Raw genomic sequence first — 26,992 nt, forward strand, 5'->3', positions numbered from 1 at the left:
TCTAAATGCTGGCAAGTCAGTTGTCATGTACTGGAAGTCAGGGTTTTTTCTTAAATATGAAAAAGGGGATCTTGTCAACAGCCCTCTAATCAAGTGCATTATCTGCCATGTTAACGTGGAGCCAAACAAACTAAAGGGGCACTTGGAAACCAAACACGACTCCAAGGCAGAAAGCAGGAAGAAAGCTGGTTGGAATTTGTGTCCAATAAGGTGATGGAGGGAACCTATATGCTGATGAAGCTTACTGCAAACCAAAAAAATACATTAATTGATTTGGTTTGTTTTTTTAAAGTAGGATCCTTGAAAGCTCCAGATGCTGCAAATGTGTTATCAAAGTGCCTAGAATGATTGCACGGAAGCCATTTTCCACAGATATGAATACAGATGTGACTTGGGAACAAAATGCTTAATAACCCCTGCTGAAATGTTCAAGCTTTACTTTTGTAGGCTGTCTAAACAGTCACATATAGTTATTAGCATTTTTACTAAGCAACCAAGCACCATAAAAAAATGGCTCAACAGAAAACAAATTGGTATGCCTCTGTGAAAAGGTGGCTGTGAGTTACAACAAAAGGATCCCACTTTTCACCTTGCTCCTTTTGAAGCTGCTATGTTGTAATTATTTCTCAAGCTGGTTGGAAGGGAGTGAAGCAGGTGGAGGAGGACATATGTTTACTGGGATTATTACAGGACCCAGAAAACCTTTTCAGTACCTGAACATCACAACAGACTTAAAAAAAAAAAAGTGCTACAGCAAGACAATAGGGGAGCTTCTCCACATCATAAGATGCTTTTAATTCAAGTAGCTTGCAGTGCCAAGGTCTGTACTATAGGTAAACTCAGGTGTAATCCAAGGGTACCCCAGGCACTGGCACTGCCACACACTACAGTCCATTATCCACATGCCCTCTTCTTATCAGATGTCTGACAGCTTAAGATCCGTCTTTTACTTTACTACAATGCCCATATTGGGACAAGTCCAAAACACACATCCATTCAGACGCTCACTTACATTAGGAAGATCACTGAACACTGAGGTCTATACATCAACAGGAATAATGGCCAAATTTAAAGATGCTGACACGAGTATTGATCTTGGCAGGACTAAACTCCTATAGGATGAGTTCATATTCCATTTCTGTGTCCGTGTGCTTTTCTTAACATGACTTGAGCCAATTTGTATGAAAGGACACTCGTCACCAGCAATGACAAGTTCTCAATGACAAAGCTGACGTTTAAAGGACAGGACTGTCAGGGGACTAACGGCATTTGATGCTGAAAGAGCAGCTTTTATAGACAAAGGGTTATGGCAAATGCACTGACAAGAATGAACCTCTTTAAATAAAAGGTGATAATAAATAAATACACATTAATACATATGTAAATGCAATGCTGCAAGTTTAATTTGAAAGACAGTAAAAAAAATAAAATTAAAAAAAGTCAAGTGGTGCAAGGAATGCAAAGTAAAAAAAACAAACAAGTACAGCGTATATAGCGTGCTCCTGGGGGTCATTTCTTTTGTATTATAATATGTATTGCAATCTGCCCTCTCTTCATCACAACTGAGATGAGAAATGACCCAAGTGAGTGAACCGATCTGTCACAACTTGACAGAATTCATTAAGCAGCGTAATTTCCACCAATGTCAGAAACCCCAAATTATGCATAGAGTGCGTGAGTGATGGATTCCACATCGCCCAAAGCATTTATTTACTGCTTTATATCAAAGCGTGGAACGTGGAAGCGTGGAACTGGAGAGGACCTTTACTACTCATTACTAGCGCTGGAATGAGGTCAAAGAGTAAAAATGTGCAAATCTTGATCAAAAAATAAATAAATAAATAAAAAATAAAAAAATAAAAACATGTACATCCTAAAAGCAAGCAATCTGAGAGTTAAGTGTGAAATAAATTGTGGGCACAAATGAATAGTGCAGTGCCAAACTCCGTGAGTGCAGAAAAGGAAGATGCAGACATCAAATGAGATTATCAGAAATATCAAAAACATCTGGTGTAAATGTTTTTCTTATTATTTAGATAGACTATATAGATAACAGCTGAATGTTTAAGTGGTCAGAGTTAAATGGCATTACTGCTGTGCTTCAGTCACACCGTGTAGGGATTCATCCACTCTCCCCTCAGCTGCCTTGGAGAGTGCTGACACTGCACCTCACTCCAAACAGCTAAACCCACTAAATAGAAAACGCAACCTGTGTTCAATCTCCACTTGTCCTGTGTGTGTGAGAAAAAAATCCTTATTAGTATTTAATATTGCTGGGACATTTGACTCAGACAGTCATCCAGTCTTTTTGGTTCAACTAAATTGCCTCAATGCATTCTTTGTGGGAATCTTTGAGGGTTATTACTATACTGAGGGATAGGAATAAAGCCTGTCTGGAGTAACAGAATGTATTGACTAGGAAGAGCATGCATATCTTGTATACATATCTTGACTGCAACCAAAAAGTTGATCTAACTGGCAACTTACGGTTAATGAATATCAACCACTGCAGGAAAACACAAAACCCTCAGCCTCCCACAATGTGAAGAGGTGTCTTTTTTTGTTTTTGTTTTTTAATGTAGTGATTTTACTGGTTCGACCCACTTGAGCTCCATACAACCCACAAATATAACTGTATGTGGCTCACGAGCTAAAATAAGTTGGACTAAGCAGCCTTTTCTAAGGGGATCAACTAGTCTACTTTTACTGAAACTTCTCAAATACTGCTTTAAACACTTAAAAATAATGATTTTGAAAATTTGCTTTATTAAGTTTAACTGAAGAGGAAGAAATATCAGAGTAGCTTGAAGTTGTGGGAAAAATAAATAAATAGAAGATTTACTAATTAAATATTCCTGAGATACATTTTTGATTATAAGACATTTTAAAACAGCTTCCAAAACACGACTGTGGCCTTTAAGAGCTTCAAAGACTGTTTGATGAAGCATTAACATAGACATCTTAACAGTCCTATTCAAAAACAATTGCACTTGAACCTCTTACCTCACTATTATGCCCTCTGAGGTTAAAGTTTACTCTCTGTGGGGTGGGCCGGTCTCGTCTGCAGTGGCTGGATGTAAACGTAACCCCAACCACTCCTCGGCTGTTCCCGGTGGCAAGCCAGCCCTCTTCATAGTAACGCTTTCTGCATACCGGCTTCTCCTTCTCACTCTTGGGCACCCTGCCCTTCCAGGACAGACATAAGATGTTGGAGTCACTGGACAGGAGTGGGCCATGCTCCACAGCAGCGAACATGCCTGCAGCTCTCTACACTCCCAGAATAAAAAGTGCCCTTAGGGAGGTTCTTCGGAGAGGACAACTACTGTTATCAGCACGTCTCCTCCTTTGAGGTTACCAGTTCCGTGTCAGAAATGAGACAGCGACAACGGTGCATAGTACTGGTGCTTTTACTTGGGGATCTGGAATAGTGACTAAAGGCGATCAATAAAAACTTTCCCCAGAAAGCACAGGTGAGGTCAAAAAACAAGTGGATTTTAGCATTGCTGGATTAATGATGTTATGTAGCCAAATGAGGTGGCACACACACAAAAAAAGGCACTCAGGTCATTTTTGATGTGATGCTACCAAGTACGTGCTGTTTCGGAGAGAAGGCACCAAATGAAAGTGCCTAAAAATATATTTAGATATCCACCAGGGTAAAGTTGAGACTCCTATCAGCTGAGCAAAACAAGCATCAACCCCCCAAAAAAGAAAAAACAAAAACGCGCCTTATCTTGTAAACTTATAAAACAGGCAGGTATTCATTCCAAGTATCATCATTGTCTCCTTTCTGTGCTCCACATCCTCCTCATCTGATCCCAGTTTGTGTCTGAGAGAGGAGAAGCAGGGACTCCTCTCCATCAGCTGACAGCCCACAGGAGAGCCGCTTCTCCCGGTAACGTCATTACGTCAGCCGGCCCGCCTTTTCAACCGGCCTCGGGGATTCCATAGAGCACTGTTGGGTAATACACAAAACGACGTTTATATATAACATAGAAAAACATGAAAAATAAAATAAAAATGTATTTAAGAAATCAAGAGAATTGTGTCACAACACAAGCTGTGGAAAAGCGCTCACTTGCTGCCCACTGCCGTTAATTTAAATATTAATGTGCTGGGCTAAAAATTGCCTTTACTCTTCGAGCAGCAATTTTACTTTGAGGACTATCCTGTTCAGCGGAAGGGCATTTAACTACCCGCTTAATAATTTATAGGAGCCAGGTATCATTTTAGCTTTCATTTAATTAGGCTACAAAGCTGTAGTAAGGCGGCCTCTCGCGGCCAAACGTTTAAAAAACAAAATAGACGAAAGGTAAACAACAAAGACCGTAACAGAGAGGTAAGAACAAATAAAAGAATAACAGCTTTAAAATGAACCCGGGCAGGTCAGACAGACAAGACAGACCGAAGAGGCACAACGGGACGTTATTTATTAATACAGAGACAATAAAAATCAAGCCCAACAAAGAATAGCTGAATGAGAATGGCTGTTTGGAAATATACTCGACATTAAGATTAAGTCAGCGGTGATTACAAGATCCCGAGATTTCCCCACCATTTCCAGTATCACTAAATCTAAACCAGTGGCCATGATAATAGGTGCCTCTCGAAAAAGCCATCTGCCATTAAACCACGCCAATTCGTAAAAATAACATAAGAAAGATACAATGGTTATTGACAACCAAATAATCACTGTTTAAGCCCGTAAGACGTTGGAAAATTAGCCAAAAACATCGATCACCATAAGCTGCCTGCCTATTAGCAATAGCTAGCCAGAACCTGGATCCAGACCGAGAGCTCTGTGGTCTCCACTGATCATCAAAACATTCCAGTCGCGGGATTAATCTTTCCTCCCTTCAAGAGTCTGGCGCTGGGCTGTAACGCTAATCCATCCGAGATGCTGGGGAATGCGGGTAACTAACGCTGTCTGTCACGATTCTTCTTTTTCTTCTTCTCCATGAACAACAACCGGAGACAGCTAACCGGCTAAGCGGTCAGCTATCAGCGCCAGGCTGGCTCCGTCCACCCGCCGCTGGCACTCGCTAGCAGGCTACGGTTAGCACATTAGCAAACGATTTATGGCAATAGTTATTTAATATTAGGACACATCTGTTGAGAAAAAAAACACACACACACCTCGGCGGTGTAGTGACAAAGTGGCTAAACAATATAAACCATGAGTCCAACAAAGCCAGAGAAACATCAGCGGTCAGTGGAGTGCCTACCTTGGATCCGTACCGCTGCTTCTTCCTCTGCCTGCAGCCTGCTACTGTACACTGCTGGGCCCCTACTGCTGGGTCACGTGACAGGCACGTGATTCAGACCAATTAAAATTGTTCATATCAATAGCACCTTAATCAAATAACAGTCAATCCAATAACAGTTTACCTTTCAAAACTAGGTTCCCACAAATTTGGAGAAGAATGCATCTAAGTATCTACATTAAATATACCTGTATTAAGTATATTAAGTACACGCATACAGCAACTGTATAAGCAGCCTCCATTGCATTGTTTTTTTCACAATAATGTGAAGCATATTTTAGGTCAAATACAAATGTGGGTGTGTATAAATGTGTAATAAAACAACATATTATACATGATCACAAATTAAGAAAACTAATGTGCCAAAGTAATTGTTTAGGTTTTGGGTTTGTTTGTTTGTTTGTTTGTTTGTTTTTGCTCATTCCGTTTATAGGCAGAAAAGTATTTAAAAGTATGAATGAGATCTAATGTTAAAATGCCCAGTGACTTTGCAGATACTGCATTTAAATTAAATCAGTGACCAGAGGTTAACAGGCAGCCTTTGCAGTTGAACCTTGTAAAGAAAGATCATACATGTTGTAAACCTGCTCAACATTTGGCAATAAACCCCTTTCTGATTCTGATTCTGATTCTGATTCTACATTACTGACTGACTCCACTTTTTCAAATAAGATATGGTGATGATCAAGAGAAGAATCACCTGTGACAAAAATCACTGTGACAGAATCAGGAAGCTACAAGGTAGATGAAGCATCATAAGCATGCATAAATAATGTCACGATAGTCAAGTGCAGACTACATTGTTATTCATATGACTTGTAAATGTGAATATGAAAATATATTTGAATATAATACATCCAATCTTAGTCTTTCATTCTCAGTTTTATGACCATGAAAGGTTTCGATGGGACTGTAGACTGGATACTTGGTACTCGTCACTAGCTCGTTAGTGCTCACCTCATTTATCCTCCAGGACACAAGGGGGCAGCACAGGGAAATGATTTCACCTTCTGTCCGCTCTCTCAAAAACATGGCGTCTCTCATGGTTCGCAAACGTGAATTATTCTCTTTGGCAAGGATATTGAGTGGTGTCTCATATTTGGTATGGTAACTAACTTGTTTTTCATTTTAGATAACGTTTTCTAACAGTTTACTAACATGGCAGGTCTCTAGCTTTTGAAAAATTACCGTAGCTAGTTAGCCAATCGTAGATTTTGGCCATTCGTGGCAGCTGCACAACCGAGGTCATTTGTACATTTCAATAAAAAGAGCTTGATTCTGTTTTCAGGGACCGGCAAGTTTGAGTGTCTGTTCGGGTCACAGGAAATGTAATATAACTCGGTAGGTAACCCCCCCATCTTTTAAATGAGTTGAGCCATAATTGCTTACGTGAATCACATGAATTTTCACACGAAGCAGGGGTGCAGCAGTTTTAAATTAAATTATGAAGAGACTTACAAACAGTTTTTACTGTTTTTTGATAAGATCTGTCAGTAAAGATAAATAGCATGTGTTTTTGGAGCACTTTTTTTGGCTGTATCGGAATGCAACGTGTTTATTTCCCCATGGAAATTAAGTAAATAATGTAAAGAAAAGGACATCTTATAGGTACAGTATACTCACAATCCTTAATAAAATAAAACAACACTAGCAGTATATTCAGGCAGTGAACAGGAACACCATGAAGCTAAGCCAGAAAAGCCCAGAGGCATTAAGCACCTTGTGCAGTTGAAGTGCACTTTTTTCTAAGCACATTTATTGTATAAGCAGTTATTCTGTATCTCCTCTGCAGGTTTCACCTCCCTCTGACTCCCAGCACTTCTTTCCACACGACAGTTTTAACGTCAGCAGCACAATCGGCAGTAAGTTATCATTATCATTCTTATATCAGGCTGGTGCTGTAGTGAAATACAACAAACCTACAGTGGTTTATATTCAAAGGCCATCGCTTGGAATTGCATGTGGCGTTAAGGCTTTCTTTTCTCCTTTGGTCCAGATCACAGTCACAGAGGAGCCGGACACACTGTTCCAGAAACTGGTGGTTTTGGTTAAAGGTCATGACAGAGCTGTGTTGGACAGCTATGAGTTCTTTGCCACCATGACAGCTAAAGAACTGGGCATCAGTCTTGGAAAAGTGTGAGTTTTAGCAGCCACACACTAACTCTAGTAAAGGTTCTGTCTAAAATCTTCTGTCTAAAATCTTCTTGTAATGCCATGACTTTTTTTTGGGATCTTCTTCCTCCATCACAGTTTTGAACCTCCGAAGGACATTGAGAGGTTAACACTCCTGAAGTCAATACACATTTTCAAAAAACACAGAGTCCAGTATGAGATGAGAACTCACTACCGGTGCATCGAGGTGAGAAGCTCTAATTTAAAAAAAAAAAACTAAAATCCAACAAGAAAAAAATGCACAAAAAGCCATTAAAAGGAGTTCGGTATTATTCACCTAGTTACATTTTACTGGAAACTTCTAACCTTTGCATAATAACACGAATGAGCTTTGTGTTTGTGCCAGTTATTGCATGTCATTATAAGGTAATTTGTTTAACATGTTTATTTTTATTTTTTGTCTCTGTAGCTGCATCATATAACAGGCTGTACAGCACAAGTATACCTTGAATACATTCAGAGGAATCTTCCGGAAGGTGTAGCCATGGAGGTGACGAAGGTGAGGTTTTGCAGAGATCGATGTACACCCAAACTCGCGCACCAGTATCATCAATATCAGTGTCTGCAGGCTAGATGCTTTCCATTGCAAAGCTTATTAGTATGGCCCTCCATGATATTCCCAATTCTAATGTGCCCCCTTGGGAAAATTAATTTCCCACTCCTAACTTAGGTTGTTAATAAATTTGGCCTGTCCCCTGTTACAAATGGTAAAGAGAAGCTTTCAGTTGATGAACAGTGTGGCCTGGTTGAAGTCAAAACTGGATACAAAACATGCACAATGTTTTCAGTTAAACATGAAATGAATTCTCCCTTGAAAAAATTAACCCTTAACAACAACAAAAAAAACCCTAATATATATGTGATCATTTTGAGATTAAATTAAAATCTATTTTGAGAAGATGAAATGTGTAGATTATAGTTGTTTACAACTTCCACGGTTGCTTTACCCTCTTTTGATGATGAACTCATACTTCAGAATCGGTTTTAGTAACAAGGTGGGAAACGATTTCCCTTCTAGCTCAGTATGTTAAGGATAAGGACGTTGAAAAGATGTTGCAGAAAACTGCATCTGGTCAGGCAGAAAACCACACACCTGGAAGAGTGGATTTGTCCAAAATGAAATGGCTGGTAATGGACAAATGGAAGGTTATCGATGGTTGCACCATCGTGCAATAAAAAGTACGCATGTTGGATCACAAGACGGCTGATCATTTAGTTTTAATTGACTCGTCTAAACAAGGTATTTTGTAAAGTGTATAGCAGCTGGTGCTGTTTGTCTTGAAACAACTAATCTGCTCATTTAGCCTTTTTTTAAAATTTTGGCTTTATTCTCAAAATGATAATTTATTTTTTTTCATAATGTGGTCTAATACTCCTTCGACATTTCCCAGTAAAGCTGAATATGACAGTCCTTCCCTATCTGTGCAATTCTGTGTGGGAAAGGGCAACTTTCATATGATGTTCTCGCTCTTCTATTCTGTTCATGTTGACAGACTGCAATGGAGAAGGTTCCTGATCACATCCTTGAACCGATGTGGAAGGAAATTCCCACAGACGACAAGCCCAGCCAGTAAATCCAGCACCTGTGACTAACAGATGTCTATTAAATGTGTTTTCCTGTGATTGTTTTTTGTTTGTTTGTTTTTTTTAAAGCATGTTGTCTTTTCTGTTGCAAAGCTATGTGAAATAAACTGAATATGTACACAACTCATTCTTTGTAGTTCAGGTTGTAGTTTATCTGGGACTGTTTCAAATAAGTCAAAAGTTTTTGTTTGACGAGCTGCAGTGATATCGGGATGAACTGTATGTATACGTGCAGATACAAGACCAGCACACACGAGACCTTTGCTTTGTACATTTATTGATTAAAACAGTATACATCAAATCACAAAACAGCGTATACAGCATAGTCATTCTGATGATTGGCACCTCATTTTATTTTACGTGTATTCATCGTATGGTTACCTTCAAAAGGACAAAGTGGAGGTGTTTAATCGTTTCTTTATGTTGTAGAGGAGTTAAGTGTCAACTAATTCAAGTTCACTGGAGGGATCTTTTTTGCTTGCTAGTTTTGTTGGCCTTTTCATTTTGAAATCTATCCTGTCTGTTAAAACCTGGCCTCACAGGAATCTCAATCATTTAGCAAGCACTCAAGTAGGTTCAGACAGGCTTTATCAAATCCTAGATGAATTTCAGCTAATCGAACTATTGCATCTATACCTTCCTGAAACCATTTTTGTATGCTGTTTAAAAAAAAAAGAAGTCTAAATACTTAAGTATGATTGCCAGTAGCTTATACTGCTTCTAATGGCTCTAATCACTGAATGTTTCTTGAAATATAGTCCCTTAAATGTAAACAGTGGATGATAGTGACTTAGAAAGTGATGCAACAGTGGTGAGAAAGTCCTGTAAATCTGTAAATGTAGCATCCTCCAGCTACCACTGGTTCAGTTTACACAACAACAGTGCTTAAAGTTTTTTCACCACCACAGCTGTCCTAAATTAACAGTGTTGATAGTTACCAAAATCTCTGTTTCTCTACTGGATAATCATCAAAATCATATTTTAAATGCTGAACTATAATTTGTTTAATTAAATTATTTTATTTAATTTCTGACTTCTTATAAATCCTGTGTGAAAATGTGGCTGAAATTTGGGTATAAAAACACTGTTATATAAATAATATAATTTTTAGTTTGAAATAAGTTTTTGACAAATTTCTAAAAAAAAAAAAAATTAATTTTGTTTTTAATGATAGGTGGTCTGATAAATTATCTGTTGTAGCTAAATTACCAAGAAGCTAAATTAAAGTGCTGTGTGCAGATAAAAAAAAAAATAGATCTTTAATTCTACCACTTTAGAATTTGTTATAATATAAACCACTGATAAATTCTATAAATTATATTCCAACTATAAATGAACTAAAATGGCTTTTTGTTGGTCAAAAAGATAAAAAGTCTGACAGCCTTCCTCTGTGACCCAGCAGGGGGAAAAATGTTGTGCTGAACACTGAAGAGTGTAAAATGTCTACTGGCCTCCTGAACCAAAGCATTGTTAATCTGTGGGTCGTTCCATCGCTTCTCAGTACATAGTCTAACCTGTGATATCAGCACGAATGTTACCGTTACAGCTAACAGGGGCTTCACGTGTCCAATAAGGTGTGGAAGTGAGCTAGAATGCACCATCCACATTAGCCTGGAAGTAGTTAAATGAAACATCTCGATTTCCTGAGTAGAAGACTACGCGCTATATATCAAGCATGCCATTTTCCCCATCACGGTACAGATGCACCTCCAAACCCACAAATCCTCTAAAATCTCACCACTCCCCAGTATGACTCTGACGTTGCTCCACCTTGAGGTCCTGAAAGAGAGAATCTCCTTGTTTTGGAGAGGAAGGGGTTTAGGGATTAAGACACAAGAGGAGGCTCACCTTTTCAAGTGATGTGCCGAACCTCAGGTGTCACGCCGCTGGTGAAGGAGGGGAGAGATGTGAGGGAGGGCCTGGGTTCCTTGGGGCCCGGGAGGTTAACTGTACTGTGTGCCCCCCCCCCCCCTTCAGGAGACAACAACAGTCAGTCTGTTATAATCAACTAAAGGGAGAAACTGGGACTTCAGAGGCTGATGTAGCAAAATGTAGTCAAAAGTGTTGAAGAAATGGAAAAAGACAGGAAGAGAAAGGGGGCAGGATGCAACACCTGGCTGTGGCTATTTACTTATCACCTCTCCTTGCACGTGTACCTATATTCAAGCAACGTGTGGTTCACAGAATAAAGTCCTTGTTTATCTAGAAAAAATTATTTTCTTCAGATGGTTGCACCTTTGCTTTTAGCTTTAAAAATTCAGCTGGCCTTAATCACCACACTACGGATAAACTGTAAAACCGAAGACCCTCTTAAGTCATTATATCCCAATTTGAGCAAATGTGTGCACATTGTAAACCCACATCTATTGTTATTATTATTTTTATTAAATATAAAAAGGTGGAACTATTTCATGCATGCAAGCAATTAGATTTGAAATTATACAAGAGTACAGGAGATAAGATAAATAGATTTGACTGAAAAAAACAAAACAAACTCTAGAAGGTTTTCCGAGCCAGCTGTCCCCTTTGAAACGGGGTCAGCATCTTTTAGAAACAGAATAAATAAGTTATAATTCTTGGTCATATCAGAGTGTCTGTTCAGATGATGTCCTCCTTTTAGACATGCTACCACTCATTTTAAACTGAGAGATGTCTTGTATGTGGAGCGGCTCCGTGTCCTCCAATCAATTTTACACTGGTAGCTACAAGGCCGTAAACCTTTACTATAAGTACAATTCATTGTTTAGTTTTACATTTTTTAAGCCATAAATTAATTGAAGCCCTCAGTCTACAGAATTCAGTGAGATCTAAAGTGAACATCAAGATTTCCTGGTCCTCCAGATAGTAAAAACTAAAGCAAAACTATTAATTACACGAATCAAATGTTCACTTTAAAGTATCACATAAATAAATGTAAGCTCACACTTACAATGCAGTTCATACTGTTTCACAGAGACGTTGTAGTCGGTAATAACAACTCTCAGACTTGTTTGTGAACAAATAAAAAAAGAAGAAGTTGAGTTTATTTTTTTTGTTGTTTTATTATTTTGTTCTTTCACGTCTATCTCTTGACGGTTCTCAAAACACATTCACAGTTTCACAAGTTATGTTAATTACAATGAATATAAAATAGTAACACTTAAAAAAAAACACAGTAAAGAGTAACTTCTTATCATTAACTGGAGCAAATATGAATGGAATTTGCTCTAATAAGAAACCTGGTATTTATGTGTGTGTGTGTATATATATATATATATATATATCTATATATCAGTATGCTATTCATTTATAATGCTTTTTTGTCATCACACAATAGATCGCTGGAGACAAACATGAATGTTCCAAACAGCAATACTCATAACTTAAAATACCTGCACATTAAAAGATATATAATATGAAATTAAATACTCATTAATACTCGACAAGCTGGATAAAGACTTGTAAAACGTGTCAAACAATAATTAGTGCACTGTTTAGTGAGGTTATGAATACATAACCATATCCATGTAGCATGAGGAAAGATTAGGGAGGTCCAAGGTGGACCAAACTAATAAACAGTAGTGTTTGAGGGCTGCTGTGCACTCCTTCCCCTCCCTTTTAAAATTTTCCCCTCTACCCCCACCTTCAGAAATACAGTGTCACCCCATTTGTTAACCTTTATTCATTAGGGGTCAGGAAAAAGGCTCACAGGGCGACTGTAACAAGAAACACAGAACATTTAATTTTGGAGAACAAACTCGTTTTAACAACTTCTGTTAAAATACGAACAGTATTTATAGGTAACAGAACTTGGGAATCCCTTTACATTATTCGGTTATAAATCGTTTTTAATTCGTCCTCAGTTGCCCTTTAGTCATTTTCACATTTTTCTCTTTGCCAGTGGACAATACCAACAACCAAACATGTCGGCACAGAGTATTTCTTGAGATACTCAAAAGATAACTCAGACTTTTATTTTTTTTTATAAACACATCATTCGGGGGCATTTCATTCACTGCACGACTACAGGGCCTCTTCTACATTAACAGCTGCTTAGTTATAGTTTTTAGAGCAGGCTGTATTAAAAGCGTCGGCCACCAGGGGGGCCTGGCCACCTCTGGCCTCTGCCAGGTGGGGGGTGAGGCGGAGGAGAGACCGGTCCATTGTGGTAGCTGTGTAAAAGGATAAAATCACACATTGGATTCTTGGCTTTGGCCAATAGGGGGCACACTCTGATAAGAGCAGCCATCTGAACGACTCTAGTTTAAGGCGGGGGAACTGAGATCCCCTCTGCTCTGCACCTTTGAACTTGCAAAATACAGCTTCATGTTTCATGCACTATTTAAGAGTTTAGCTTAAAAAAATAACTTCACTTTACATTTGCTACAGTAGAAAACTATTAAAGCAAAAATGCTTCTTTTTGACACAGAGCTATCAAAAAATTGAAAAGAATTTAACTATAAGCAGGCTGAAGAGAAAGGGACAGAAAAGACTGTGCATTAGTGTCACAAACCTCTGTGCTTTTGCTGCATCTCAGATCTCAAAGACAAACTCTCAGATTCTCTAAATTTAACAATCTGGTTACCGTGCACACAAAGCACAGAGATTTGTGACATTTTAAGCTTAAGCATGATATGAATATTAAAACACCGCTTACCCTCGTGGGCCTCGCGGACGGAAGGGGCGCGGAGGTCCAGGGGGTGGCATGCCACGGCCTCGAGGGTGTGGCGGACGCCCTCTGAAACCAGGATGACCTGGAGGAGGGGGTGGAGGGGGTCCATGCCTGTAGAGGAAGAACATTTTCAGGCAGTAAGGAATAAGACATTTGAAAGTGACAGGTCAGCTCTAGCTATGCGCTTTGTGGGTGTCTGTGCATGTTATGTGCCTGAATGAGGCGTTTACCTGGGCATGGGTGGAAAGGGGCCTCTGAGGTGCATAGGAGGAGGTGGGGGAGGGGGAAGAGGAGGGCCCATGCCCATAGGTCCAGCCCTACCTCGAGGACCTCTGAGGTCAGGGTAAGGACGCATCCTCCCCATTCCTCTGCAAGGGAAGAAGGTGCAGCATAATTTATCTAAATTGACACATGTAATGGATCAAAAGTTAAGTATGTAAAATGCATCTAAATACAGAAATACTCAGTAGTGGCTGTCTATAAGCATTTCCTTTTTATGTTTACCAACTGAAAATATGTGTTTAGAAACTAACCAAGTTATAAAACTTACATATTACAGAATATCAACACTGTGCGTGTGTCAGACATCAATAAAAGTACCTCATGGGCCCAAATCCATTCATGGCTCCATCCTTTATTCGACCCCTTCCAGGTCCTGGTGGCCCAAAGCCTTTCATCATGCCCCGCCCACCACGCATGCCACCTCTACTCATACGCCCCCCTCGCCCACGGCCTTTGGCCCCACGACCCCTGAAGGAAAATAACAAAGGGAAAACTGACACTGTCCTTCTAGTTCAGGTTCAGTCTTGTTAAGCTGTAACAAAAAAAATAAAATAAAATAAAAAAAAAAAACACTGACGCACTTTAAATTTTTTATATCTAATCTTGCATAAAACCACAAGAATTGTCATGTTGTCAAATAGTAAGGCATTTAGACTACATAAATAGATATGGGTGTGAAGAGATGCATCTTTAAATCATTATAAAGGAAATCTGCAGGACCTGATTAAGTATTAGTAGAAAACTACTACATTAATTACTGTGACTTGCTGTGGTGAAATTAAAAATCTGCTGGAGATCAAAGAACAAGAAAAACACGTATGCATCCATTAAAATTTACAACAGAGTCCAGGTTGAAGATTTACTGTGAAATCTATAACAATCATTTAACACCAGGCTAAAAAAAGTTAAGCTTTTACAGATTATATCTGTGACACAGTACGACCTCTCTCAGTTACTGCCACTATAGGACAAAACAGTAAGCTATTAATAGCATGACCTTGCCATGACAGTTTCCTATAGACATATCTGAAAGATGAAGCAGGAAAAAAAAAAGACCTAAACTCGAATAACCGGCATGTGTACACAAATGAAACAGAAGACTGTAACAGACAGCAGGACAGACCTGGATTTGAGTTGGATTACATGTTTCTCTGAGTCATCCATGGAAGTTTCTGTGACTCTCTCTTCTGTGTCCGTGTCCATCTGAAACAATCCCAAGTCAATAGTTATGTGCAGAAGATCAGCAGTAATAAGCACTAGATTCATACTTGTACCTGTACAAAACATAATGATATAGATATAGACAATGAACACCATCATGAACAGAAGAGCTGCGTTCAAACATACTATTTTTTAAGTGTTTATTATGTAATGCTGGAAACTGCACTGCAATGTCTTTGATTTGTATTCTACTATACTGAGAGGCACTTCATTTTCTGCATTCTGGTGATTTTTTTGCACTAATTTGTATGTTGTCTGCATAAATTACACAGGAAATGCCTTTAATCAATTTATTTCTTCAAGACTAATAAAACAGAACAATAAAGCACTAGAAGATAACTGTATATATATGAAGTGATATAACGCAGTCAGGCTCCCTGGTATTCTGTTTCACTTTTAAATGATTACTCTCCACTTTCCTCGTGTTTGTGTGCTGCTGAATCAGCACAAATACAGGCAGGATTTACTCGCCTATCCTTCCTTTGGATTGCTCTGTTCCAGTTTTGAGTCTGTGTGTAATTGCCTGGCAAGTTTGTGTAATTGCGTTTTATTAACAGGCTGATTAAATACTCATATGGCACCTCTTCAGCTCTCTTAAAAATTAAATCACGTCATACATTTTTATATCCTGGACTTTAATAGCTTAAATATATTTCAACAAGACATCTGCTCATGTTTTCTCATTCTAAAGAATCAGCCTGCTGAAAGCTAAAAGATCTAACGCATTACCTTAAGATTAGTTAACCACTACCAACCCCGGGTTATAAACAATAGGCTCAAAACCTCCAAACAGGAGTAATTACAGTCCTGTGTTATTTTTATTTTTGGAGGAGGGTGGGGGCTATCAAAAAGATCAGAATACATCAGAAGAGATCAGAATTTACTATGATACAAAGGCAATCTTGTTACACAGAAATTCTATAATAAAGATGTGCACCAAAACCTCCTCATGGTTGCTGGGTGGATAAAACTTAACCACACTGACAAAGACTAACACCGAGGACATGTCCCGTTTAATTTACCTGTATTTTTTACTTCATTAGTCTTACATAATAAAAACAAAACGGAACATATTTTTACATTTTTCTTTAAGTCTAGTTAATATTATTACCCTTTCTCTTAACTTTATTTTGTCACACCCACTTTTAGTCAATGCAATAAATTTGATCACTGAATAATTTTATGCCTAATAAAGTCTACAGCTAAATCTCCCGAGAGTTATTTCCATTAGTTTATTATCCTCATTTTGCAATAATGAGGGATGAGTCGCTCATTCTACACCCACCTAAACATCCATTTAAGCCAGGATGTAGACGGAAAGTACACTGTTCTGCTTATAATTTATTATATAGAGAGATTTGTATGTAACAGGTCCAATGGCTGAGCCACACACTTAAAATGTTTAATGGCTATGAACATGGCATGAAGCACACTCGTTCATACGTACATTTTACAGTGATATTTTGAAGACAGAAAGCCTGCAAAGCCAAAGGCACGTCGAGCGTCATGGAAACAATTTTATCCCGATCCTAGGAGGCGGCTGAGGTTGTGTGAGCTTTTAAATATCAAGCTAGCAGCAGCGGCAGAGGGGGTTGGGGACGACCTGTGCGACAAATACAGTTCGAGCCTCTAATAATACTTCTTAATACCCCTCATGAATAGTAGCAAATAGTGAGCCCAGCCGGCTAAAATATACACGTAAAGCGATAAAGGGCCCCGTCTAATTCCTGGAACTTCCAGGGCAGGTATGACAGAATTACGCTATGTTGCAAATTTTTTAAAGAACAGTCTAATATAAACAAATTTCAAAGACACATTTAATGATATTTTCCTAATTGAAAATATAAACAGAATAAACTTCAGTGACAAGCGTGGGATTAAGTAAAACGTTAGTCATCCAAGAAAGGGGCGTTTCTGTAGATTTTTTTTACGCTTCTGGAATGACTTACTTCAAATCGGTGACGCCGGTGAGGTAGATTAAAAAAATGATACGGTTTTTGTGATTCCTTTAAAAAAAAAGAAAAAAAATAGAAAAATAAAAAATATAGATATATACAAAATTTCTAGCAACTCTCGTACCTTCGATGGGCTTTGAAATGGCGGCTTAAACAGACATCCCAGGTTGGGATTTCTTTGTGAAGAGACGCTCGCTTTCAAAGTCACGCCCACAAGGAATAAATGTTTAAACTTGATTGGTTCATTGGTACCGTCATTTAGGCCAAGGTTCGCTTTCTGGGATTATGATTGGTTGACTCGGCTAACGTGCTTCCAATGGTCTCCAGCCTTGAAAGCGGTTCAGTAATTAAACGGGCCACACGTTCAACACATTACACACGTTTATTGAAGATTGAGGGGAAAAGCATGACTGTAGAACTCATTTGGATTAAAACAGCCGATGAATGCAGAACATTTAGCAGAATACAAATCGACCTGTTTTAGTATTTGAGAAAAATACAAAATTCACACAGCAAAACGTTACCAATTCTCTTAAATTCTAAAAAATATAAAAACAGGAGGGTAAAAGTATGAATCAAGTACGACGACTCTTCTCCAAATTATGTCAACATAAACACTGAGTTCATAATTCCAACAAAAGTATGCCTCATATACAGAAAATATCTGGCAAGTGCAAGTAAAGTAAACAATATGTACATTATAACTGTTAAAAGAAATAAGAGGAAAGTATTAAAATGAGTATTAAACAGATAAGGAAACTAAACGAAATGTCCAAATACGGTCCATTTTCAGTGCATTTACGTGCGACTCAGGAGGTCTGCAAGCTTGTTGATGTATTCAATGGTGTATTTGAGCGTCTGTATCTTGGTCAGGGGCTGCCCTCTTTTGCTGTAGTCCGGCGGCAGGTAGTCCCGAAGCTGGTGCAAAGCCTCTGCGAGGCTCCTCATCCGCATCTTCTCCCGCTCGCTGGCCTTCATGCGTCTTTTGGTGGACATCTTTGGCTTGCCTTGCCTTTGCGCCGGTGGTGCAGTCACTTCTCGGCTCGTGAAGGTGAAGGAGAAGTCTTTGATCTCCCGATGCTGGCTGGAGTAGCACATCTCCGGTGAAGAGCACACTGACTCTCTCTGTGACTCAGGTGAAGTGGGCTGAGGTGACTCTTGGTTTTCTCCAAAGGCGCTCTCATGGCACTTCCACTCAGACAATATTTCAGCTGTAACCACATCCAGGTTCATGTTGGATATCCAGGCGACCAAGCAGCGACGGATGGCATTCAGGGTTTCGGCAGGGAGAGTGTGTGAAAGTGATTTGGCCAAAGTGGTTTTATACAGAAGCTGATCTCCGGAGGTTTAAAGGTTCACAGCTGTAGCGACAAAAGTTCAAAGAAACTCGCAAGTGCCAAAATGCGACCTTCCCGGAGGACATGGTTCGTTAGTCTATCACTGGGGTGTGAATAAGGCTAAATAGAGGGATAATGTGATAGAAAGAAAAATAATTAGATTCCTTTACACTTTAAAGTCTCCCTGACGACAATTATCAGTTTGATGTGATTTGTCTAATGAAGGATGCTGCTTCACCTGGGATCTTCACGCTTCTCAGGCAAAGCAAGCCTGCTTGTGTCTTCAGCGTGGACGTTAACATAAATAAATAAAGACCAGAACTTTGGAAAAAGATAAACTTGCAGAGCCAAACTCTTTATCCTGTCTGGAAATTCCTAAAAGTGACTGTCCTTGTACTTCAACCTCCTTTAAATGTGTACAAATCCCACTAACTCTACTTTACCACACCAACTGGACATGAAAAACTAATATTTTATGTCCTAAGCTTTTGTTCTAATAATAATATAAAACAAATAAGATTAAAGAGCCAGTGTTATAGGACAGAGTTGTTATTTGGGCAGAGGATGCAGCTGTCACCAAGCTCCTGCCAGACCTTTCATGTCTGAAAAGGTGTGAGGCCTCACTCAGGATCAAGGGGACCAACTCTGGTGGGTTGTAAAAATCCAATGGCTCAGCCTCCTCCGTGCCTCCTGTCAGCTGCAGGGTCTCCTCCCTGCAGCTCTGTCAAACAGCGGTGGGAGAAAATGAGCACATGTGGTGCCATCAGTGAGTATTTAACACTCTGCATATCCAAAACCTCCTTCTGGTGCATTAAAATTAAACCTCATTTTTCATTAGTATTAAATATGTTAAACTTTATTTGTGCACAGTGGTCTCCTCTGTTTTAGAGAAAGCTTCATTCACAGTAAGCTTATGGCAAAATCTATTTACGTTTCTTGGTTAACAGGTTCGTATATAAAACATTAAAAGACTGAAAATGTAACTCAAAGATATTAGAATCATAATTGTGAGACAATGAAAAGCAGACATTTTTAATATTAATAATTAATATGCTCTATATTGAGTCATTTTCTCAGAGGTTTGAGTTAGTAAGGTGAAACTTTGAAATAATAACCAGTAACTGACTTAAGGATGAAAACAATGTGGGGTTTGGTTGTTTTTTTTTTGGTTTTTTTCCAATGGCGGAAACAAGCTTCCATACTTAAGTCATATTCTGTTGAGTGTTTTTAATTCATTAAAATTTCTGGTTATTATCTCAAAATTTGACCTTACTGTATCAAACATCTGAGAAAATAACATGAAATTTCAAGTTGTTATGTTGGAATTTTGAGAAAATATCCAGAAATTTGGGGATTACTATCTTAAAATTTCAGGTTATTATCACAAATTTTTGGATTATGGATGGGAAAAAATTATTTTTTTTTTTAGTGACAGAAAAAGTTTCTGCTGAGTGTGGTTTTACATTTATTATGGAAGCTTGTTTCTGCCACTGGAAAGTCAAAAATTTGGATTACTATCTCAAAATTTCAACTTCCTGACTCAAACGTAGAAGAAAATAACTTGAAATATCCCATTATTAATTTGAAATTTTGAGATAACCTGAAATCTTGACTTATATACTGTAAAAGGTTTTTGGATTTTTTTTTTAGTGGCAACAAAAAAAACACAAGCTTCCATATCTAATATTTGAGCTTATGTTACAAGTGTTTCCAAAGTCCAGAGTAAACTTTCAGTGTTAAAAGAGCAACAGCTTACATGTTTTTGTCCTTTGTCGTGTAACCACACTGATTACTTCTGAAATTTCAGCCTCAGTCTCTCTGCCAGTGGCAGCGGACTCTCACTACAAATTACAGAGTCGTCGCTCTCTGACACGGTGATGGGTGAGGCTGGAGTGGGAAGGAACATGTTGGCACCCACATCAGCTGCTGGGACATCCTGGCAGTTGTTTTCAGTTGATACAGGTGTGCTGTTATTTTCAAAATGTTTGCTCTGAGGTTTTTGTCTTGCTAAATGAAGGCTCCGAGCGGGTTTTGCAGTTGCTTGGGTCGCTGCGTGTGAAGCAACTGGTTTCAGAGGGAAGTCTGAAACAAAGCTGCCTTTGAGTTTGTGTTTAGGTTTTGTTTTTGTCCGTCTTTGAGGTCCACACTTCTGGTTCTCCACGTCGCTGTCCTCACTGGATGAACGAACGCTCATACACACACTCTTTTTGGTGGTCTGTGGCATGCTCTCGTCCTTCTTGTCACTTGTACCTGGGTTAGAGTGGCACCTCTGTGGTGGGACAACTAATGACTGAATAGCTGTCCTGACAAATTTATATTTGTGTGGCGGCTTTTTGGAGTTGTTAAATGTGTCTTTGGCTTTACTTTGAGCCGGGGCACCTGGCTTTTCTATCTGGGTTTTTTCTGCACGTGCTTCATTTTTCTTAACAGCAGATTCTTTGCTAACCCCACTGGAAATGTGTCCACTGGGTTTTGACTTGACTGCATCATTGCATACCTGATTCACGATTTTGGCTGTATTCTTCATGAGCACCCGCTCCCTTAGAGGACACTCTGAGTAACAGAGCTCTGGAGCAGATCTGGAGTCTACTGGTTTGACATCAGGTGAGATTTTCTGCTCCGTTTTTTGACTCTCTGTTTCACTGTCTGTGGTTTTATTTAGCTCTGGACCAGTGGAGTGGCTGGTAGCTGCTTGTTGGGATGGAGAGGATGTGAAGGACAAAGCATCCCAGTCGATATCACTCAGGTGTAGCGCTTCAATTACAGCAGAGACAGAAGGTGAAGCAACTGGCTCAGAGTCAGCACGAGACAGAGGAGTATTGGGGCAATCACTCAGGCTGGAGCGATCATCTTTTCCTCTTTCATTCTGCTTATGGTTCACCGGTGTGTCCAAAATCACAACCTCTGGTTCATCTGTGCTTGCCAACGTAGGGAGCAGCTTTGGCTGTTGAGTCATAGAATTCGATGAAGAGGAACTCTGAAGAGTCATCTGAGCCAAGAGGTCTGATAAACCATCCGAGGGCTTCTCCTTTTTACTTTTTGGCTTCTTTTCTGTAAAAGAAGACACGTTATCAGAAGATTATCTGAATTAGTTTCCTGTTAATCCTAATACTTTTTCAGTGTCTGTGCCTAGTTTTCCTGCAAACTAGGAATTAAATCTAGATAGCAGTGATGATTTGTGTGTTCAAAGCTCAGTTTGTATAAAATGAAAACAGAGCCTATGAGATTGCTGAATCAAGGCCTCTGCTGTGAACCAGCTACATTTGTATGTGTCCCAGCTGCTTTAATAAACAGTGTTGAGACGCAAGTTTAAGATGCAAGTGTCCTTGATCGGGATGGCCTTGTCATAGCAGAGACATGTGCTTTAATGATGTAAAGCACATAGCTAAAATGGACTTTGTGCATTTAAAGTGGATATCATAAATCTCTGTCTTACTCTTTGTCTTGTTCTCTTCAGCCAGAGCTTTGTGTCTGAGGTAGGTCTCCACCAGCTCAGGGTAGGCCACACGAAACAGAGACTCCTCCTCCACCGTCCTCACCTCACGCTGTTCCTCTGCAGGCCGATCCTCAGGAAACACAAAATGTTCTGCAGAACAGACATCAACATCAGCTCCAACTTCTCACACTGAAGTATTTAAACTCCTCAAACTTTTCATATTTTTTCCCTTAAAAAGTGAGTAATAAATTCAAATATCTAAATGTCCATTAATGTTCTGTTCACTGATCATTGCAGTTCTCAGCACTTTTGTTCTTGTTATTAAAGCACCAGGAAGTAGAAATTTTGAGAGTCAATGTCCTTGTGAAATTAAGCTATTTTTAGATTAATATGCAACTTATTTACATATTATTTACTTATTTTAAACCATGACAAAATTATCAGATGATGATACAGTTAGCTGAAAAAAAAAAAAAGTAGTTATGACAGTTTTTGTAGTTTTGCTTACGTACGCCACCACATTGTTTTAAATCAAACAATCAAGATGTGATTGTAGAGACGACTTTCAGCTTAAATTCAAGAGGCTGTACAAAAATCCTGTAGTGTCAGCCGCTTTTATGCACAGTTCCCTGTTTTCAGAAGTTCAAAATTAACTGAACAAATTTATCATTTAAATGATGATTGTTTTGAATACTTTGGTAAAATCCTTTGCAGTCAATGAATGGCTGTTTCCTCCCTTGAGATGCTCTGCTAGGCACCGTCTGAATATCCAATTTCTTTGCCTATTGTTCACCAACCTTTTGGGTTGCTTTTGCACTATGCTTTGGGTCATTATCGATTTGAATTGTGAAGCACTGTCTGATCCACTTTGCAGCATTTGGCCAAATCCTACATCTATCAGCAGTCACATCATCAATAAACATTTGTAAATTAGTTACACCGGCAGCCCATGTCATAACATTACCTCCACCATGCTTGACAGATGATCTGATGTACTTTGGATACTTAGCCATTTTCTCTTTCTCTTCTCGTAATCCTGGTACAAGTTAATCTTGGTTTTATGTCTAATGTCTAATTTGGCCCTCTTGTTCTTGAGTGTAACTAGTGGGTTGCACGTTGTTAATGATCCCTCTATATCCATTCATGAAGGTGCCTCTTGATTGTAGACCATGTTTTGGAGTTGTTTTTCTTAGCCATGGAAATGAGTCTGTCATGATGTACTTTAGCTGTCTTCTGTGGTCTTGCAGTCCTTTTGGTGTTGCTGAGCTGATCAGTTCACTAATTATTTTTAAGACTGCACCAGATTTTAGATTTGGCCATGCCTAAATATTTTGCAAACTCTCTAATAGGTTTATTTTGCTGAGATCTTTTAGTTTGTTTTGTTTTAGTCTAATGATGGCTTTATCTGGGATAAAAACCTCTGTCACATTAAACATTTGGAGCTCCCTGGTGTGGCAACCCCTTGTGAGGAAGGAGCAGTTGGCTTCCTTCACTTACACTGGCATCTCTTTTGTGGCTCATATTGAGAGTTGCAGTGAAAAGCTAAAAAATACACGTTGAACACTTGGAATACACTCCAGATCCTTTATTTGCTTAATTTGTCGGGACGGGCCTTACCCAGCCATGAAACTGCCTGTCAGGAGGCCCGTGCATAAAAACACCTTCCTCTGATGTAGAACAATCTAAGTTAGCTGAGATTTTCTGAGGCCACTCACATCAGACGGGCTTGTTAGTTAAGGGGGCTTTAATATGACAGATTTCCCAGCTCAGAGGAGGAAGCCACTTTAGCACCTAGTGCCTGTTGTGACTGATCTGTCACCTCTGAACCCCACCTCACAGCCAGTCACTAACAGACGACTCGGTGACGAGCACCCTACACCCCAACCTCCACTAAACACAGTACTCCTGTCACTCAAATCAGCTTTTTATTCTTGAGTGTCACTTTTCTTCCCCTTCTATTGTATGCTGTGAGTAAATTATACTTTTTTCCCCATCATGGGATTTAAACTGACCTGGTGTTCTCCAGATGACTTCAAAGCAAGCAACGCCATTCCTCACTCTTGGTTTAAATATTCTTTAGCATGAAAAAAAGGTTGAAAGTTAAGGATGTAAAGCTGTTATAATAACAATATCATAAAAGTGATAACTTATCTGACATTAAAAACTGTAACACTACCGGATGGGCTCAACTTGGCAGGACATGTCTGTTCCATATTTTCGGTTCATCAGCTCAGCGTAGGTCATCAACACTAGCACCTTTTCGCTGGTGTAGTGCTTCGGCCACTCCATCTTATCATAGGCGAATTTCTAAAGACACAAAACGTAAATGTTTACACACAGCCCGCCGAACAGATGACCTTACACTTAATAATTTACAAACCCATTAACCTGGATCAGCAGCATATTCGGCTTCCTCCTCTTAAAATGTGACACAGGCTTATCTTTGGAAACCAGAAACTCACGAATGATCTGCAAGACATGGTTTAAGCATTAAAAATTACTCCAATTATTTGTCAAGTTATAATAAAAAATAAAAAAGAAAGATCAAAATGTACCTCAGTGAAAGGAAAATGCTGACTCGCCAGTGTTTTCCTGCAAATAAGAACTTGTCTGTTTAGTTAAATAGTTATTAAATAGCAGAAAATCAGCTTTGACATTCTGAATTGCCATTCACCTCCTGATGTTTGCCTCAAAAGACAAGGCCTGGCGAGTCTGTTCGTAGCGGTGCCAGTCACACGGACACTGGTAATCGAAATCCTGAGGCTGACAGAAGCGATTACTGCCGCAGAGCACACATCCGCGGGACTCGTGAGTCTTAGCTGATCCTGATAACGAAAGAATAACAGTCAGTAAGGGGTCTCAGATGCTGAAATCTCTCACATACTTGCATGTTTTGACGTGACAGTTTAAAAGGCTTTAAAATAGCCACAGGATCAGGAGTGGAGGTCAGAGTTCAAAGCAGGGCACCACTCACCAGGATGTCGACACAAGTTGCAGTGAGGAACCTTCTTTACACCTCCTTCAAACACTTCTGTGGTCTCTTCATTCCACTGGATGAACCTGTAGTTATCAGAAAGAACACGAACACAACTTTTAACTCGGGCTACTCAGAGAGAAACTGCTTAGCTACATTCACGGGTGTTTGTGTTTTCTACCTCTGTAGGAGTGTTTGTCCTTTCAGCGTCTGAATGAGCCTCAGAGCCTGCTCTTTGCCAACACCTGGTATGCCCTTATGGAAACAGGAAAGCATTCAGTAAACAAAAAGCATTGATACTACAGATTTTCCTTTAGCCAATTTCAGATTAAGGTGTCTTCACTACCTTGGGAATATAATCACAGCCAAGGAGAATGGCCAGACCGACAAGATTCTCTCTGGACAGATTTAAGTCTGTTTGCACTCGAGAAGTCTGGTAACAGTCCACCTGAGGGTCCTGCAGTATAAAATACACGTAGGTCAGTGAATGATAGCTTCAAGGCTGCAGGATTTCCAAACCATCTGTAGCGTATTTACACAAGTAACTGCATCTTATTACTCCAAAGAGGTTTTTCTTAAGATTAACTTCCACAGACATACTTTACTGTTCATGTTGAAGTTCCTGTACACAGTACGGGCTCCATACAAGAAAGCGTCTCCATCGTTAGTGATGCAGCCGTCCACCAGGCCCTGTGAGTCCAGGTAGGCACACATGGCCTCAGCCTCTCCAGCAGCTGTCACCCAAGGTACACCCAGGTAGTCCAACATCTCTGCACACTACAGAGGGAGTACAAAGAGATGTAAGGCCACTGGAGGTAACAATTACAAATGAGAAATTTATCCCAGGAGTTCAAATATTTGATTTTTATTTACAACTTAACCATGAAAAGGTAAATAAAAATATTGTTGCCTGACAAAAAAAAAACACAATTTGTCATAAAATTTTCAAATAGACTTTCATATTTTCAAGTAAATTTGCCAGTTATTTCCTATAGGTGTAATATAAAAATGTTTCTGTACATGTTTATTGTTGTTTTTTCTTTATTTCTCAAAAATCTAACTTTTTTCTCAAAACTTCTAAATCTGACCTTAATTCTTGCCAGTTTGCTATTTTTGTCCTTATAACTTCATGTTGTTCCTCCAAATTTAAAAATTTCTTTGACATTTTTTTATTTTCTTCTTTTATGGAATTTATATGGTTTTCTCTAAGTTTGACCATTTTTTTCTAGTAAAATGGTGGTTTCTCATCATTGTTTTTATATTTATCATTTTACATTTTTCTCTAAACTTGACAGATCTTGCTTTTTCATCTAAATTGTACCGTCTTAAAAAAAATGCCGTCGTAGCAAGCTGAAAAGTGGGCAGAGATAACCACAGACGTTTTCTTTTGAGCAGGAGATTACAGACCTACCTCTCTCAGCACGGCTTTAAAGCGCCCCCTGCTGGTGCCTGTTGCAAACTTCGGAGCAGTGCTCTTCTTGAAGCCTCCATATCTTGTTTCTGTCCTCTTGTTCATGGTTTCTGCTTTAATTTTTGGAGCCTCTCCTTCCATAACAAACACGAGTTTCACCCCCATCAGTGTGAGGGACGATACCCTGAAAAATAAATTCCTGGACACAGCGTGGAGTAAGAAAAGCTTTTAAATTTATAGTTACTTGGAAGCAACAGCGCGATGAGTTTATTATGGGGACATTACCTCAGATGGGGCTTCGTGACTCTCCCCATCATTGCTTGGACGTGCTGGGCTTCGCACACCCACAAACTCAGGTCGACTGCCAGCGTCTTTCCACTCAAACTGTACAGAGGCACCGACTCACGAACCGGCTCCACGATAGACCACAAATCCTGAACGCCCATATTTACACACAATTGGATTTTAAACAATTAAAAACGGAGAAATGTATTTTAAAACCCCCAATGTTACAACAACAAAAACTGTACAGCAAGTCGGAGTTTTCGAACTGTGGCGCCATTGGGCCGCGTCCCATTTTGTTAAAGGTCTACGTACTAACACTGCCTTGTTTCTGCATTAATTGGCTTTGCTCTGAAAACAAAGTGGATGAGAGCTTTACATTTCATCTACAAGGTGATAGTCGTTATATTTATTAACAGATTA

The 26,992-nt window shown here is 39.2% G+C and overlaps 5 protein-coding genes across 7 annotated transcripts in view; 1 reads left to right on the plus strand and 4 right to left on the minus strand.

The window, feature by feature from the left end:
• tulp4a (TUB like protein 4a) overlaps positions 1-5,308 on the minus strand; it is a 29,176-nt gene extending 23,868 nt beyond the window's left edge. Inside the window, exons 1-2 of one of the 2 annotated variants that reach the window (XM_026194362.1) lie at positions 5,226-5,308; positions 3,004-3,955 (exon numbers count right to left, since the gene is read on the minus strand). In XM_026194362.1, the coding sequence (XP_026050147.1) occupies positions 3,004-3,255 (252 nt within the window). In that variant the 5' untranslated portion in view covers positions 3,256-3,955; positions 5,226-5,308. Of the gene's footprint in view, positions 1-3,003; positions 3,956-4,791; positions 5,182-5,225 lie in introns of those variants that run through there. The other variant, XM_026194363.1, reaches the window with a different exon arrangement.
• A 925-nt stretch (positions 5,309-6,233) lies between these two features.
• On the plus strand, positions 6,234-9,147 carry mrps10 (mitochondrial ribosomal protein S10). Its single transcript, XM_026142900.1, has 7 exons — positions 6,234-6,366; positions 6,553-6,605; positions 7,057-7,126; positions 7,261-7,400; positions 7,515-7,623; positions 7,846-7,935; positions 8,930-9,147. Exons 1-7 carry the CDS (start codon positions 6,262-6,264, stop codon positions 9,008-9,010), a joined length of 648 nt encoding a protein of 215 aa, XP_025998685.1. The 5' UTR covers positions 6,234-6,261; the 3' UTR covers positions 9,011-9,147.
• A 133-nt stretch (positions 9,148-9,280) lies between these two features.
• Positions 9,281-17,331, minus strand: LOC113006748 (wiskott-Aldrich syndrome protein homolog). The gene is made up of 6 exons (XM_026142901.1): positions 17,254-17,331; positions 15,077-15,156; positions 14,272-14,421; positions 13,902-14,039; positions 13,657-13,782; positions 9,281-13,171 (listed from the first exon to the last, which is right to left on the minus strand). The coding sequence occupies exons 2-6, from the start codon at positions 15,154-15,156 to the stop codon at positions 13,081-13,083; spliced, it is 585 nt and encodes a 194-aa protein (XP_025998686.1). The 5' UTR covers positions 17,254-17,331; the 3' UTR covers positions 9,281-13,080.
• Positions 17,332-17,623: 292 nt separating this feature from the next.
• On the minus strand, positions 17,624-18,416 carry msgn1 (mesogenin 1). Its single transcript, XM_026142939.1, has one exon. It carries the CDS (start codon positions 18,360-18,362, stop codon positions 17,928-17,930), a length of 435 nt encoding a protein of 144 aa, XP_025998724.1. The 5' UTR covers positions 18,363-18,416; the 3' UTR covers positions 17,624-17,927.
• A 714-nt stretch (positions 18,417-19,130) lies between these two features.
• On the minus strand, positions 19,131-26,947 carry gen1 (GEN1 Holliday junction 5' flap endonuclease). 2 transcript variants are annotated; one of them, XM_026142934.1, is made up of 14 exons: positions 26,573-26,947; positions 26,288-26,486; positions 25,477-25,653; positions 25,223-25,333; positions 25,058-25,131; positions 24,877-24,962; positions 24,577-24,727; positions 24,458-24,494; positions 24,291-24,371; positions 24,079-24,209; positions 23,915-23,976; positions 21,903-22,052; positions 20,223-21,517; positions 19,131-19,187 (listed from the first exon to the last, which is right to left on the minus strand). In XM_026142934.1, the coding sequence occupies exons 1-13, from the start codon at positions 26,731-26,733 to the stop codon at positions 20,256-20,258; spliced, it is 2,682 nt and encodes an 893-aa protein (XP_025998719.1). In that variant the 5' UTR covers positions 26,734-26,947; the 3' UTR covers positions 19,131-19,187; positions 20,223-20,255. The 2 variants fall into 2 exon arrangements, with proteins under 2 accessions (XP_025998719.1, XP_025998721.1); XM_026142936.1 differs by lacking the exon at positions 19,131-19,187 and having other exon boundaries at positions 19,307-21,517.
• Positions 26,948-26,992: the final 45 nt, after the last annotated feature.

The sequence above is a fragment of the Astatotilapia calliptera genome, chromosome 15 (genome assembly GCF_900246225.1).
Source record: "Astatotilapia calliptera chromosome 15, fAstCal1.2, whole genome shotgun sequence".
Classification (NCBI taxonomy): domain Eukaryota; kingdom Metazoa; phylum Chordata; class Actinopteri; order Cichliformes; family Cichlidae; genus Astatotilapia; species Astatotilapia calliptera.